This window comes from Gigantopelta aegis, chromosome 4 (genome assembly GCF_016097555.1).
Source record: "Gigantopelta aegis isolate Gae_Host chromosome 4, Gae_host_genome, whole genome shotgun sequence".
In the NCBI taxonomy this organism is placed as follows: Eukaryota; Metazoa; Mollusca; class Gastropoda; order Neomphalida; family Peltospiridae; genus Gigantopelta; species Gigantopelta aegis.
Genome location: NC_054702.1, coordinates 3,765,832 through 3,780,619, shown reverse-complemented (window position 1 = coordinate 3,780,619; position 14,788 = coordinate 3,765,832). Strand labels below are relative to the sequence as shown.

General features: G+C 40.4%; 1 protein-coding gene across 1 annotated transcript in view; it reads left to right on the top strand.

Annotated features, from left to right (window-relative positions):
• Positions 1–11,186, top strand: part of LOC121372167 (pyrokinin-1 receptor-like) — an 84,216-nt gene extending 73,030 nt beyond the window's left edge. The window contains exons 3-4 of the mRNA XM_041498444.1: positions 3,086–3,223; positions 10,467–11,186. Coding sequence (XP_041354378.1) covers positions 3,086–3,223; positions 10,467–11,056 — 728 coding nt within the window. The 3' untranslated portion in view covers positions 11,057–11,186. The remainder of the gene's footprint in view (positions 1–3,085; positions 3,224–10,466) is intronic.
• The last annotated feature ends 3,602 nt before the right edge of the window (positions 11,187–14,788 follow it).

The following is a 14,788-nucleotide window of genomic DNA, read 5'->3' as shown; positions in this document are numbered from 1 at the left end:
AGACCGGTCGAAACAAGAGCGTCCCAGTGTTCAATCATCCCCGATGGCCGCATACATCCCGGTAGAAAAGTCCATTGCGTTGTTAAAAACAAAATAAAATGCAGGATTCCCAAGTCGAGCACACGAAAGCACGTGCAGTGTGCACAGGCGAAACAAACGCGTCTTACCGCGGCGAGCTGCAGATTGGGAAAGGAGTCTGTACTGAGATTTCAACATAGTACCTAGCAGTTTGAAAGACGCTATCAAAGTTACGTAATGGCTCTTCCTGCCAAAATATCCTTTCAAATGTAAACATTAACCCCTCAATAATATTCCTGTAAATATTACAATCAAATAATTGAATTAACTAGTAGAAAAAAATATTGGATGAATCTTTAGTGGACAAACGGCGGAATCAGGCGCATTCAACTGAGGTGAACAATCCGCAGTGAAACATATCTGTTTCTGACGGTCCTAACTAGTAGTCAGCAGTTAACTTGGCAGAATTTGTAGATTCTTCAGTCTTATAAAACTTATTACGACGTAATAAGACGCAAATCTAGTCGTTCTAAACGCACAGTTCTGTGTGTACACGGCGCGTATTATATTATAATTGTGATATTCCCGGGATATTTATGCCAAGATTATATGTTTGGGTTTGTTTAATATATAATTAATTTTAACACATAAATATAGTATGAAATACAGCAACTGTAACTATGATATAGCACATTTAAGGCAGATGGTGTAATCACTACACCACTCAGGTCAGGTAAATGTTTGGGCCGGAGCCTGTGTTGGGATGCGAGCCCAGCATCTGCCACTCTTAAGACTTGATGCTTAACACCGACATCACCCAGGCCAGCTGTAAATATTTCACAAAAGTAATTCTTACTTGGCTAGTGACCGGCGGTTTCTGCTTCCGGCGTCTCGAGTTAATATTTAGCATGTCCCGAGTCATCTGGGATCCAATACCGGATACACACGTCTCAACGTGTGACATTAGAGCTTGTTGTGATCGCAGGCTGCGTTACAAACTGACAATTAACTCACTGCATTTTGCATAGAAATGATGTTTCACCCGGCACCGGTCTGCAGCTTGCGTGCCGCTCTAATGGCATTGGCCGCAACGCACACGTCCGGTGGGAGACCGCACACCAGTCGTAATCATTGATATCAATTCTCAATAACGGTGCCACCAACCCACAGCGAGTTCGTGACTCCTTGGTCAGGTGCAAGGCCAATAATAGATACAGACTTCATTCACGTTAATAACTAACCTCTAGCTCCTGGTCTGGACAAATAGTTCAGATGGCTGAGGTATGAACCAAGGAGTGTTTGAACTGCAGCTGTACACGAGTACAAATACAGACTGAAATGAAACTGAAATTAATAAATAAACTGCACGTACGTCATTATCCAAACCAGAATGAAGATGGGCGTTTTTAACAGCCTGTGAATTGAGGTTTCCGTGTTCGCGGGGGGGGTTTTCAATTGAAGGGCAATGCTATATCTTCAGTCAGTGCTCCCTGTCGTCGTCTCCCCCCCCCCCCCCCCCAGGCGTACGGGATCCCATTTTTGTAGGGGGTCAGGCTAGCTTTTACCGGAATTAAACGAAAATGCCCGAATCTGGATAACAACATTTATTCATATTAGCATTAATATAACCGTATAAAAAATCTAGCATTACTACCAAATAGCATATAGGGTTGCAAACGAATCACTACGTATGTTTAAATGGATTACAACTAATTTGATTGGTAGAATGATGGAAATACATGATAAAAAGGTATCAGGTTAGCACATTTTGTCCGAATATCTGACAATCTAATTAAAATTAGCTCCACTGGTTAATTACTATTACCTGTGGATCCAACAGCACCCCGTTGGAGCTCATGCCCAGTTGACTTTTCATTCGACCAATCAAAACCTTACTTGCAAAATCATGCCAGTGATTTGAAAAGAATTTGAAAACATTCGTGATTATGCCGAGGGTATACGAAATGATTCGGGTGAATTACGAAGATAAAATTTGTTTATACCAGTATACAATCCAGAGTTTATTACTGCACTTTTCCCGGGGTTTTTAATGTTGAAATAGACCAACAAGTTCGCCTATTGCATAAATAGTCTCGCCCGATGTTTTTAGAATTTATATGCTCCCAAATAATGCTATAAAAGGCGAAGTGTAATTGGTCGATATTTAAATTGTTATTTATAGATGAAATGTCACCTGGACATGGGAGTCCATGCAATCCTGTTAGATCTACTGGTAGACCAGTAGAGCTAATTTTAATCAGATTGAATATCTGTGTAATTTTTGCCCGAATATGAAGTTTTGCTCCAGCACTAGGGCAGTCTGTCTCCTACGCTTATGCCCCCCCCCCCCCCCCAACACACACACACACCTCCCAGCTTTCGGCGGCTATAATCTATAACCAGGACAGGATCCTTCCATATTCATATAATCCTTGCAAACCTTAAATACCAATTAAATTCGAAAATCTTTCCAAATCTCTTCTCGATCCATACAAAGCTCATGAAACCGCTATGGAGAAAACAGTCAATACGATTATACGATACAATCCGCAGAATATAACAACAAAACGCAAAGCCAGAAGACTGTCTTAATTTTACACCAAGCAAAATATAACAACAAAACGCAAAGCCAGAAGCCTGTCTTAATTTTACACCAAGCAAATAATATTAGGCCTACGTGTTACGTATAAATATAATTCCTAACCCCAGTCCTTTAAGTAGTGACTTTAACTTTTAAATTTATGTTATGAATAGTTTCTAGACGAAGAGCACCTGGGTAGCATACCCAGAAATGACGTGCTTAAACATTCACTGGATAGAATGAATTTATTGTAGAAGACATTACTTTGCTACACATATATTTGCAAAACATGCTAACAGCAGGTAGCACCAGACATTCTTAATCTAATTATCTGACAATCTGGTTGAAATCAGCTCTACTGGTCTACCAGTAGTTATTAACCAGTGGAGATGATTTGAATCAGATTGATTATCTGATTGTAAACTTTCACCAGTGTTTGTTGTAAGTTTCAAGTATAAAACTCCAGACATTTTTGTTTGTTTTCAGTTGCCGTCGTTGTCGCATTCTTCGTCTGCTGGGCGCCGTTCCACGCGCAGCGACTGATGACGTCATATTTAACCCAGGAGGATTATATCACAACACCGTTCCTTATCGAGTTGCAGAATTATCTCTTTTATATATCAGGTGAGATGGACAGATTGTATTATACAACAACTTCCAGACCAGCCTATATATTTTTGTCGGTATGGGACAGTAATCACAGGGCCAAAAATCAATTAGTTTATAACACCTCAACCTCGTTGTAGCCCATACTGACTTTTACTCTAAATTTTCATAATTGGTGTTGGTCATCACATTCTTGTTGCATTTACTATTGTTTGATACCCAATAGCCGATGTATTTTTCGTGCTGGGGTATCGTTAAACATTCATTCATTCGTTGTAGCCCAGCCTAATTTTAATATTACGTATATAAATCTGAACGATAAAACCGTAATACTCGATAAAGTACGTATCACTACACAACACAAAGTCGAATAGGCATTTGACATAATAGTGAATGTCCGTCTAGTGCCTCGTCTACAGGACAGACACTCCCGAGGAGATCCTTAACTGGAGATTTCATCCTTCTTGCACTGCCACAAAGCAGATTGCCAGTCCTAGACTAGTTTACTAAATTAAACCCTAGCACAGGACAGAGCTTATTGGAATGAAATACAGCTGTGATGACATACACTTATGAATCACTGTCAAAGCAATGGTGATATCAGGTGTATACAAACCACATATAAAATTAAATATGGTCAGGTTGATGCCAGAAAAAGTGTGCAGGTGTAATAAATTAGTTGTCACAGAGACGGGTGTCGGTAATGAATATAAGTTAAATGAATTTCTGAATCAGCCATCTCATTTAGCTCTAATGCATTTAGTTTGAAATCAGTTATAAATTATCAAACCACCTTCTTTCCGTAAATGTAGACAATGAGTACAGCACCGGTGTCGAATTAATTTAATTGTTTGCTTCCAGTGTCACGCCGTTATTCGATTACCGTAGCCTCAGCTGCGTGTAAATGGTGTGTTCGCCATATGGATGGTATGAGAGTGGTGCGCGTCATCCAGTTAATTGGACAAAGCGTTCTATAAATGGCGTCAAGTCAGTTTAGCAGATCCGCTGATGACAACACACAGACTTATTACAGATGTAGCCAGGGCCGGATTTAGACCTTGGGGGAGGGGGGGGGGGCACTTCAGGTTCGGGGGCCTCTCAACATTCAAATTAAATTGCATGACAAATCAAAACATTAATTAATTTTATAATTATTACATTTTTTTATGATGGAAGTCCTTAGTCGGGGGGAGGGGGGGGGGTGCAGTCTGTAATTTAGCGGTTACAAAGGCAGTAATAGCAGAACATAGTTTACTCGTTAATGCTACCAGCTTAAAATTAGCGTAAACCTTCCGAATTTGTAACTTGTGTCTGCTGGCAGCGAATATCCTATCTTACTTTGGACCAAGTGTCGAAACAGCCATATTAGACACCAAAACAGCCGTGGCGTAAAATGTGTTGAGATGTCATTAAGCAAATATTCCATTCCTTTCCTTTATGTTTGTGACGGTACATGCTCTTAATTTTTGTTTTCGCCTGTGGCGATATTAATTGTGTTAGAAGGCCGTGTGCAGTTCTAATTGCACTTAGCCCAGATGGGCGATTGTTACGTAATACCTCCACGCGACCGTACACTCTTAGCCCAGGTGTGGAGCCATGTGGCGAGTAATTACGTAATACCTCTGCGAGTGCGGTTTCGACGACCGTGATTTTGGCGACCAAGGCGTCAGTAAGTCTGACGATCAGAGAGAAATATACCGACTCTAGTAGAGGTGAAATATCAGATGATAGGGGGAGGTACCGCCTTGTACCCCCAGGCGAATTCTGATTTTATAATAAATAGCTAGTTTTTAGAGATATCGAGGAGAACGAAAAGGAAGCTTCCCGGGAACGTTAGTCCGTTTGGACTTTGGTAAATATCATTTCTGCTCTGTGTATAACCTTGATGTGATTGATGTGACTTTAAATATTTTAATACTGTATTATACCAATATTCTTTAGACAGTGTCTTCGGTCATCTGACGAAGTAAATCGTAGACTTTTTGTTCTAACATTATACGAGTATTTGGTAATATAAAGCTTAGCCAGTCATCCTAGACGACCTAGGTAAACTGTAGGTTATTGTCTTTATTGTGATAGGTACCAGTATTAATTCTGTGTTACAAGGTTACTGAATGAGTAGTTAGGGTTAATAAAAAATTAACCCGTTAGGAATAGAGCTGTAATTCCTTTATTAATTAAGTTCCCCTGGAAGCGTTCCTAAATTATCACACGTTACTGAACGAGTAGTAAGGGTTAATTAAAAATTAACCAATTAGGAATGGTGTTGTAATTCCTTTATTAATTAACTTCTCCTGGAAGCGTTTCTCAATTATCACACGCGTGGGTGTGGTGTAACGGTGAAGTGGTTCGCATATTGTGTAACTAGACACCTAGAGATTAACTAATTAAGTGATCAGTTCTGGGTTGTTATTAGTGTTGTTATTAATTAACTACTACGGCTGTACATTTGTCAGCGTAGGTTAATACAGATTCCAAAGTGTATTGTGTTTTGTTGTGTTTCTAGTGAGCTAAATGTGCTATAATAATATATACTTTATATAAGATCGTATCTCTGATCATACCTAGAGACGAGCCATACTAGGGTTTAACCGCCTGTTACAGAGAGATCTAATAGATATACAGTTAGGAGAGATATTTTGATAATCGTGTTTTATTCAGTTACGGGAATTATAGAATCCCCGTGACAGGAGTAGAAAATTGGGGCGCTCGTCCCGGATCTGAAAGGGGACATGCATATTTGAAAAAGTATTGTTTGTAAATGGGGGCTTTATAAATTAATTTTACAAATTAACCAGAAGTAGCACGTTGTTCACTAGAAAATTAATTAATAATAAGTGCGTCATATCTAAACATGGATAAGAATTTGCTGGATAGGCCTACGCTCAGTGTAGTGGAGATTAAGCAAGCACGTAAGGCCGAGTTAGTTGAAATCGCAAGTGAGCGGGAAATTGAGTTAACATCAGCTAAAACAATTATTATCCAGGAAGTTTTTGGTGATAGGCCTGTTATGGAAGACAGTGAGATTGTTCCAGAGATAGAGATAAATGAGTTAAGTGTGGAACAACAATTAGCTTTTAAAAAGCTTGAGTACGAAAGAGAAGAGAAAGAGAGAGAAAGAGAAGAACGTGCATTAGATAGAGAAGAGAAAGAGAGAGAAAGAGAGGAACGTGCATTAGATAGAGAAGATAGAGAGAGAGAGAGAGAGAGAGAGAGAGAAAGAGAAGAGAGGGATAGAGAAGATAGACATAGGGATAGAGAATTCCAGTTAGAAAAATTAAAAGTGGAACATGAGTTAAAGTTGAATACTGAAGAAGTCAGACGAGAAGCCGGAAATGGGTTTAACATGTCGGAGGCTTATAGATCAGTGCCTGTATTTGATGACCAGGAGGTAGATATGTTTTTCCAACTTTTTGAACGGGCCGCTAAGCAGCTAAATTGGCCGCAGTCTAAGTGGACATTGTTAGCCGTGTCTAAGTTTAAGGGGAAGGCTAGTGTAGCTTATAATTCAATGAGTGATGAGCGAGCAAGTCAGTACGACCTAGTTAAGGCGGCAGTGTTGAGGGCGTATGAATTACGTCCTGAGGATTATCGTTTACGGTATAGCGAGTTGAGAAAAACGCAGGGTCAGTCTTATAGTGAGTTTGTGGCTAAGAAGGCAGGGATGTTTGATAAATGGGTGATTTCTCATCAGGTAGAGTCATATACCGAGTTACGGGAGTTGTTGATCTTACAGGACATTAAAAATGGATTACCAGTTAGCTTACGTATTCATTTAGAGGATCGTGATGTCAAAAAGATAGAGGAGGCAGGCATAGTGGCAGATGATTACGTGTTAATACACAAAGCTCAGGCAGTACCGGGGACCTCTTTACAACAGGGTGATAAGAAGAAATTTCAGCCAGGTTTTTCCCGGGAAAGTAACTATCGGGGAGAGTCATCTAGTTGGTCAGCTAGTCAGGCAAGGAATGCACCTGGTGGGCAAAGTAAGGATAGGCCTGCATTATCAGCCAATGCACGAACTTTTCGTCCACATTGCAGTTACTGTAAAAAGGATAACCATCTTATCGGGGACTGTTTTAAAAGGAAACGCGATAATGCGCAAGTGGTCGGTTTAGTGAGGTCAGCTCCGTTAGCGAGTGAATTAATGGTTAGTCCCATGGCAGAAAAAGTAAACCCGTATGTGTCCACTGGTATGGTTTGTGATGTGAAACAAGAGTTGTGTTCTAAGGCAATATCAATCTATAGAGATACCGGGTGTAGTCAGAGTCTGATAACGCAAAAGTGTTTAGCTGGTATTGAAAATTCAGATACAGGGCATAGTTTGGCTTTAAGCTCGGTTACTGGAGAAAAAATGGTTGTCCGGTTACATAAGGTTTTCTTGTGTTCGAAGTTTGTGACGGGACCAGTCGTTATGGGTGTTGTGAAGGACTTGCCTGTTGAAAACATAGGAGTTTTGTTGGGTAATGATTTGACTAGTCAGTGTTGTCAGCCGAAATGTGACCAATTGTTAATGAAAGACAGCCCTTTACCCATAAAAGAGTGTGAGGTTGATGAGGTTAGTTATCCTGCGTGTGTAAAGACTAGGGCTATGGCCAGTAGGTTAGCACAAGACGCAGAGGATATTTGTGATTTGTCTGATACGTGTGTGAGCCATGAAATTGGAGTGGATGAGGTTATCAGTAAAATGGTAGATAAGTCAACTGAGGAATTAAATGTGGTGGAACCTGTTGATCTCCCGCAGAGGGGAATTGAACCAGTTGTGTTTGATAGAGGGGATTTACCTTGTAATAGACTAGAGTTAGTACTAAAGCAGGGGGCTGATCCAAATTTGTTGGCAGCTCGCACTACCTTGTTAACTGTGGACAAGGGAGTATTAATGAATAAGAGAGTTATGGATAGGAAGGCTAGGAAGCAACTGAGCCATGCTCAGAGCAAAATAAAATCAGTGTTTGATAGGAAGGCTAAGAGTCGGGAATTTAAACCAGGGGATAAGGTGCTGCTGTACCTTTCCATTAAACGGGGTTCATTACAGAACAGGTATTTCGGGCCCTATGTTGTGCACAAACGGGTTAATGAGACAGGGTATGTGATAAACACTCCTGATAGGGTTAGGAAAAGTAGGTATTGTCACATCAATTTGCTAAAAGGTTATTTTGACAGACTGCCGATAGTTCCAGAGAGACCGGTCCAAATTGAGAGACACTCAATTTCCTGTGATGACGTCAAGACTGTAGAGGTCAAGTTGGCCAACGGCCAGATTCTAGCAGACTTGAGCCCCCAGCGAGCAAAGCTGACTACGTTGAAACAAGACAATGTTTCCATTTGTCAGAACCTTCCAACGGTTACCAACACCTTAAGCCAGGATGTGCGCTTGGAACCTAACGCTACACCGATTCGGCAGCGTGCCTGTCGGAGAAGACCTGGAAAACATGCGACGCTGAAAAAGAGGGAAACGAAGTTCCATTGGTCAGGTGAATGCGAGAAGTCATTCAACCGTCTCAAGCAGAGGCGCTACTCGTCTCCCGTGATGGCAGCACCAGACTACCGAATGCCGTTCAAGCTAGCTGTGGGTGCCAGTGACGTGGGTGCTGGAGCTGTGCTGTTCCAAGAAGACGAAGACGGACTGAACCATCCTAATGAAAGCCTCCAACCAGAGAGTTTGAGATGGAGTCTTCTTCTGCAAGAATACCCAATTACCATTGAACATATCAAGGGCACATCCAATGTAATCGCTGATGCCCTGTCCCGAAGTTGAACGTTATGATAATGTGTTGACATTCTTTATTTCTGTTTTGTTTATATATATTTTATTTGTATACCAGGGACTCAGAGACTCAGTGTGATTACTGGTAGTCACCTTATTATTACATGTGTTATAAATGCCCGTATGCGTCGGTTAACGCACCTTTTTGTTTTAATGTAGTATATTTCCCTATTCCTAGAGTAGAGGAAATATCCTTTTTGAGGTGGGGGTGTGTGACGGTACATGCTCTTAATTTTTGTTTTCGCCTGTGGCGATATTAATTGTGTTAGAAGGCCGTGTGCAGTTCTAATTGCACTTAGCCCAGATGGGCGATTGTTACGTAATACCTCCGCGCGACCGTACACTCTTAGCCCAGGTGCGGAGCCATGTGGCGAGTAATTACGTAATACCTCTGCGAGTGCGGTTTCGATGACCGTGATTTTGGCGACCAAGCCGTCAGTAAGTCTGACGATCAGAGAGAAATATACCGACTCTAGTAGAGGTGAAATATCAGATGATAGGGGGAGGTACCGCCTTGTACCCCCAGGCGAATTCTGATTTTATAATAAATAGCTAGTTTTTAGAGATATCGAGGAGAACGAAAAGGAAGCTTCCCGTGAACGTTAGTCCGTTTGGACTTTGGTAAATATCATTTCTGCTCTGTGTATAACCTTGATGTGATTGATGTGACTTTAAATATTTTAATACTGTATTATACCAATATTCTTTAGACAGTGTCTTCGGTCATCTGACGAAGTAAATCGTAGACTTTTTGTTCTAACATTATACGAGTATTTGGTAATATAAAGCTTAGCCAGTCATCCTAGACGACCTAGGTAAACTGTAGGTTATTGTCTTTATTGTGATAGGTACCAGTATTAATTCTGTGTTACAAGGTTACTGAATGAGTAGTTAGGGTTAATAAAAACTTAACCCGTTAGGAATAGAGCTGTAATTCCTTTATTAATTAAGTTCCCCTGGAAGCGTTCCTAAATTATCACACGTTACTGAACGAGTAGTAAGGGTTAATTAAAAATTAACCAGTTAGGAATGGTGTTGTAATTCCTTTATTAATTAACTTCTCCTAGAAGCGTTTCTCAATTATCACACGTGAGGGTGTGGTGTAACGGTGAAGTGGTTCGCATATTGTGTAACTAGACACCTAGAGATTAACTAATTAAGTGATCAGTTCTGGGTTGTTATTATTGTTGTTATTAATTAACTACTACGGCTGTACATTTGTCAGCGTAGGTTAATACAGATTCCAAAGTGTATTGTGTTTTGTTGTGTTTCTAGTGAGCTAAATGTGCTATAATAATATATACTTTATATAAGATCGTATCTCTGATCATACCTAGAGACGAGCCATACTAGGGTTTAACCGCCTGTTACAGAGAGATCTAATAGATATACAGTTAGGAGAGATATTTTGATAATCGTGTTTTATTCAGTTACGGGAATTATAGAATCCCCGTGACAATGTTCTTTACTATATATTTTTTTGCCACATTTCAGGAGTTCTCTACTTCTTCAACTCGACTGTGAACCCAATCCTATACAACCTAATGTCACGGAAGTTCCGGAGAGCCTTCAAGAGGACGCTGTGCAGATGTTTCTTTTCCAAGGAGGAACTGGCGGAGCTGCGAGGCACTTCCAGGTCAGTGCTCTATTCAGAGCGCTCGCTGCACGGCAACGGGACGTTCAACGTACGGAAAGATCCGTCACCGGCCTCGCTCAGGAAAATAGAAAACTACTCCCTCAGAAAGACTCGCTCCGGAAACACGCTCAACTACTGTTCGTCTCCATCGACGATGAAAAGAGCTGTTGTTCACACTAACAAGTGTTGTGAGAAACGTGCAGTCAGTCTCTATCAGAATGGACATGGCGGAATCTCATCTGCGCCGGTTTTTCAGACGATAGTTGCGTCACTTCCCGTCACACCGGATGTATCCCCATCGTGCAGCACGAGCAGCATGAAGGGATTAGAGATGGAAGTGATGAAGATGGATGACGTCATCTCGAGTAGATCCACGATTCAGTCTGGACCCCAGTCAACAACCTCGCTTATCAAGTGTGGAACAAAAACACGCGACACTTTTGTGTAACAGATATGAAAAACATGATTTTGTGTGTTAACCACTTTGATATACCTGTTATTGACCAAACCAAAATGGCATATAAAACCCTCAACTTGAATAAGATTACTCAAATAATATATGAAACACATTTGAATCATCTTAAAGAATACATTTCGTGTTACAAATATCCTGCAAATAAAAGTTACCAATGTGTACTATCAGTCAGAAATTCACAAATGTGTACTGCTAAGGTACTGCCATTTACAAGGCCATTGTGTACTGCCAAAGTACTGTCTTTTACATCACTGCCAGTGTGTTGTGTAATGAGTATATTATTTACATCACTGCCAGTGTGTTGTGTAATGAGTATATTATTTACATCACTGCCAGTGTGTTGTGTAATGAGTATATTATTTCGAAGCTCAGCGGAGTGTTTTGAAGGTACCAATCATTTACCGACTCAACAATGTGTATTGCTGCGGTTCTTCCTTTTACATGCAGACCAAAACGTGCTGCTAAAGTATTGTGATTTAAAAGTTCACCATTATATATACCACCATGCATTTACAATGAAGACATGGTACTATATTAACAGTATCACCCATGTGTACTGCTAACGTACTGTCATGTATATATTAAACAATGTGCGCCGTCATTTAAGAGGAAAACAAAGGTACAGCTAATTATAAACTACTGCCATTTACAATAGTAACGTGTACGGCTAAGATGATATCATTACAATCAGTGTACTGCCAAGATGCTGTCAGTTAAAACGTAACATGTACTGCTAAGATGCTGTCGGTTAAAAAGTAACGTGTACTGCTAAGATGCTGTCAGTTAAAACGTAACTTGTACTGCTAACGTACTGTGATTTACAGGCTGAACAATGTGCACTGCCATTTACGGGGGAAACCAATGTGTACTGCTAAGATACTTTCAGTTATAATAACTACTATTAAGGTACTTCCGCTCACAGGTGTGCTTAGTGTGTATCGTGAAGGTACTGCTATTTACAGATTTACCTGACATGTACTGCCGAGGAATTGTCAGTGACGGGTGCTATTTCTATGACTGCGGTGCTCTGCTCAAAATGGCCACAGACCACAATTAATTTCGCTATGTTTCTATATAGCCTTAGTGGCTATAACATTTTTATTAATATCAGCTGGCCCGTGGATTTTCGCATGTATCTTTGCCTGCCTGGGGGACACATACCCTGAAAAGGACAACCCCTGTTGTCCAGCTCTTTCTCCCAGGATATTGGTTTAAAACTACAGTCCCTGGAATATTTTTATTATTTAAGCATTTAGAATAGATGATCCAGTTCTGTTTGGTACATGAAAGGTCCACCACATCGCTATAGTTTCGCAATGCTTGCTTATCTACATTATCTAGGTCAACTACAAACCCAATGGCCAGCTTTGTTTTTCTTCATTTAGCGGGACGCCAGTAGAACTGGGACTTTACTTGATTTGACAGGCCCGGAGCTTCTCACGTGATTTTGAACAAATTTAACTGTCTTGATTAAGGGGTCGTCTCATATCTCCAAAATATATTTATATCCATAGACGTATGGTACAACACCTTTCCAGGGGTCGGTTGGGGATTTGCCTTGAAATGTTGACAGTGGCCAGCGGTTGGCATACGCGTTACACGTAAGGGGGTGTTAATAATTACGTAACGCTCTAGGGGTAGAGGAAGAGGGTGTTGTGTTCGATCTACGTAACATTTATCAAGACTATATGTTATTTCTATTCATTACTTAGACCTAAAAAGGTGGGGGGTTTTTAAATGCGCGGTCGGTCTAGAATAAATCCCAACCGGTGGGCTCGTTCCAGCCAGTGCGCCATGACTGGTATATAAAAGCCCGTGGTATGTGATATCCTGTCTGTGGGATGGTACATATAAACGATCCCTTGCTAATAAATGAAAAATAATCAAAAGGCGCATGTGCAGGGATTTCAGCGGGATTGGGGTTATAGACTGTGCTGAGCGAAGTTTATATATGGGGCGATGCTCCCCCAGAAAATATATTTCAATTTATTTATTTTTTTAGCTTGGGCAGGTAAGGGTTTCAACGCCCAATACCCGCCCCCTGCATATGCACCCGTTTCCTCTTAAATCAATATGCTTTAACACTGATGTCGTTTTACTTTACCCTTTCCAAACGAAATAATATTTATTTGAATTTGTAGATTTTAACACACGTAAAATTAAGAAATGAAAACGTTCATTGTCTACGTTAGTATATTTTATTTTAAAAATATAAACATGATCAATGTGTTACTAGTATATAAACTAAACTTTGAAAGTTCTACTAACACTTTATAAAATATTAATTCTGAAATAGGAAGGTACGATTGTCGATAATACGTTGTCAAGATAAAAACCGGTTTTAACGAAAGACTAGTACCGTATCCCCTTAACCGAACGTTCTTCGTACAGCACAAGATTTCTCATTTCATTTTTTGAGACGAACCCTACAATTTCAAATCCACAAGCGCACGAGTTAACTGAAACTGACAACAGGCTGTCGTTTGTGCTTTGCCGAGCAATGGCGGTACAGGCGACGAATCGAGCGTATACTTTTGACGATCTCCGTTCATAGTGAACACACACGAGTTTTTTAAAAGTGCATTTGAGCTTGTGTTTTATATTTGTACATGATGTTATAATATGGTAACCAGAGAATGTAACTTTAAACAAACACACCCTCTAAACCTGGCCGGAGTACACCCATTTTACATTAAAAAAAAACCACTACTTTTTTATGGGATTACCACAAACAAGTCTTCAATGTCAAATGTCAATCTAATTAAAATCAGCTCCGCTATTACATGTGGATCTAACAGCAGCCCGTTGGAGCTCATGTCCAGTTGACCTTTCATTCGACCAATCAAAACCTTACTTGCAAAATCATGCTAGTGATTTGAGTGCGAGTACGAATAATTTTTACATGCTCATATACCACTAGAGTTTCGAGCATGTCCGTCCCGGGGCCTGTCTCTGGATAGCCACGGGCTTGTCCCGGGACAGAAAAAAATTAAGCTGACAATTTTGAAATTTACATCCAAAAATTAAATAGTGGGCCTTTAAAATTTTGATGGGCATCTCTAATATAATTAATAAAGAAAATTCTACTCATTAAATTTGGTCGCTAGATTATATCAGGTAGTCAAAAAGAAATTAGATAAGGTCGGTGGCCTGACTCGGGATGGAGGCGGGGGGGGGGGGGGGGGGATTGTGGGTGTAGAGTTGAAAATGGGCAAAAAAGAATTGACTGCTCGGTCGAATATTTATATAATTTGGATCATTTTAGAAGGACAGTCCAAAAATAAATAAGAGAAAGAAGAGAGGATCGGACTATTTAATAATATTAAAATAAGAGAGTAATTTCGACATAAACTTTTGAACGAAGGTCTAAAAGTTTTTAAAGTCCGATCTATATGTCCACGTGAGTGTCCTCGTTAAGGCCGTTAGGGTGCACAGCTTGTAGGGACGAGATGGATTGCATCTCGTCAAGAAAACCCCTAGACTGACAGTCAATAGACGTTGAAGGTGTAGTGCTGTGCTGAAATATAGATCTTGAGAAACCGGATCCGTCTGAACGAGAGAGAGAATCAGACTAGGGTATAGTCCAGTCGTCATTGGTTGGTATAGGGGTGCGGACGGGCCCGACTCCGGAGGATACGAGATGGTATCACAATAAAACAAAGTAAAGTCTAGAAAAGAGTAGTAGGGGCCGACCCGCTTCCTATT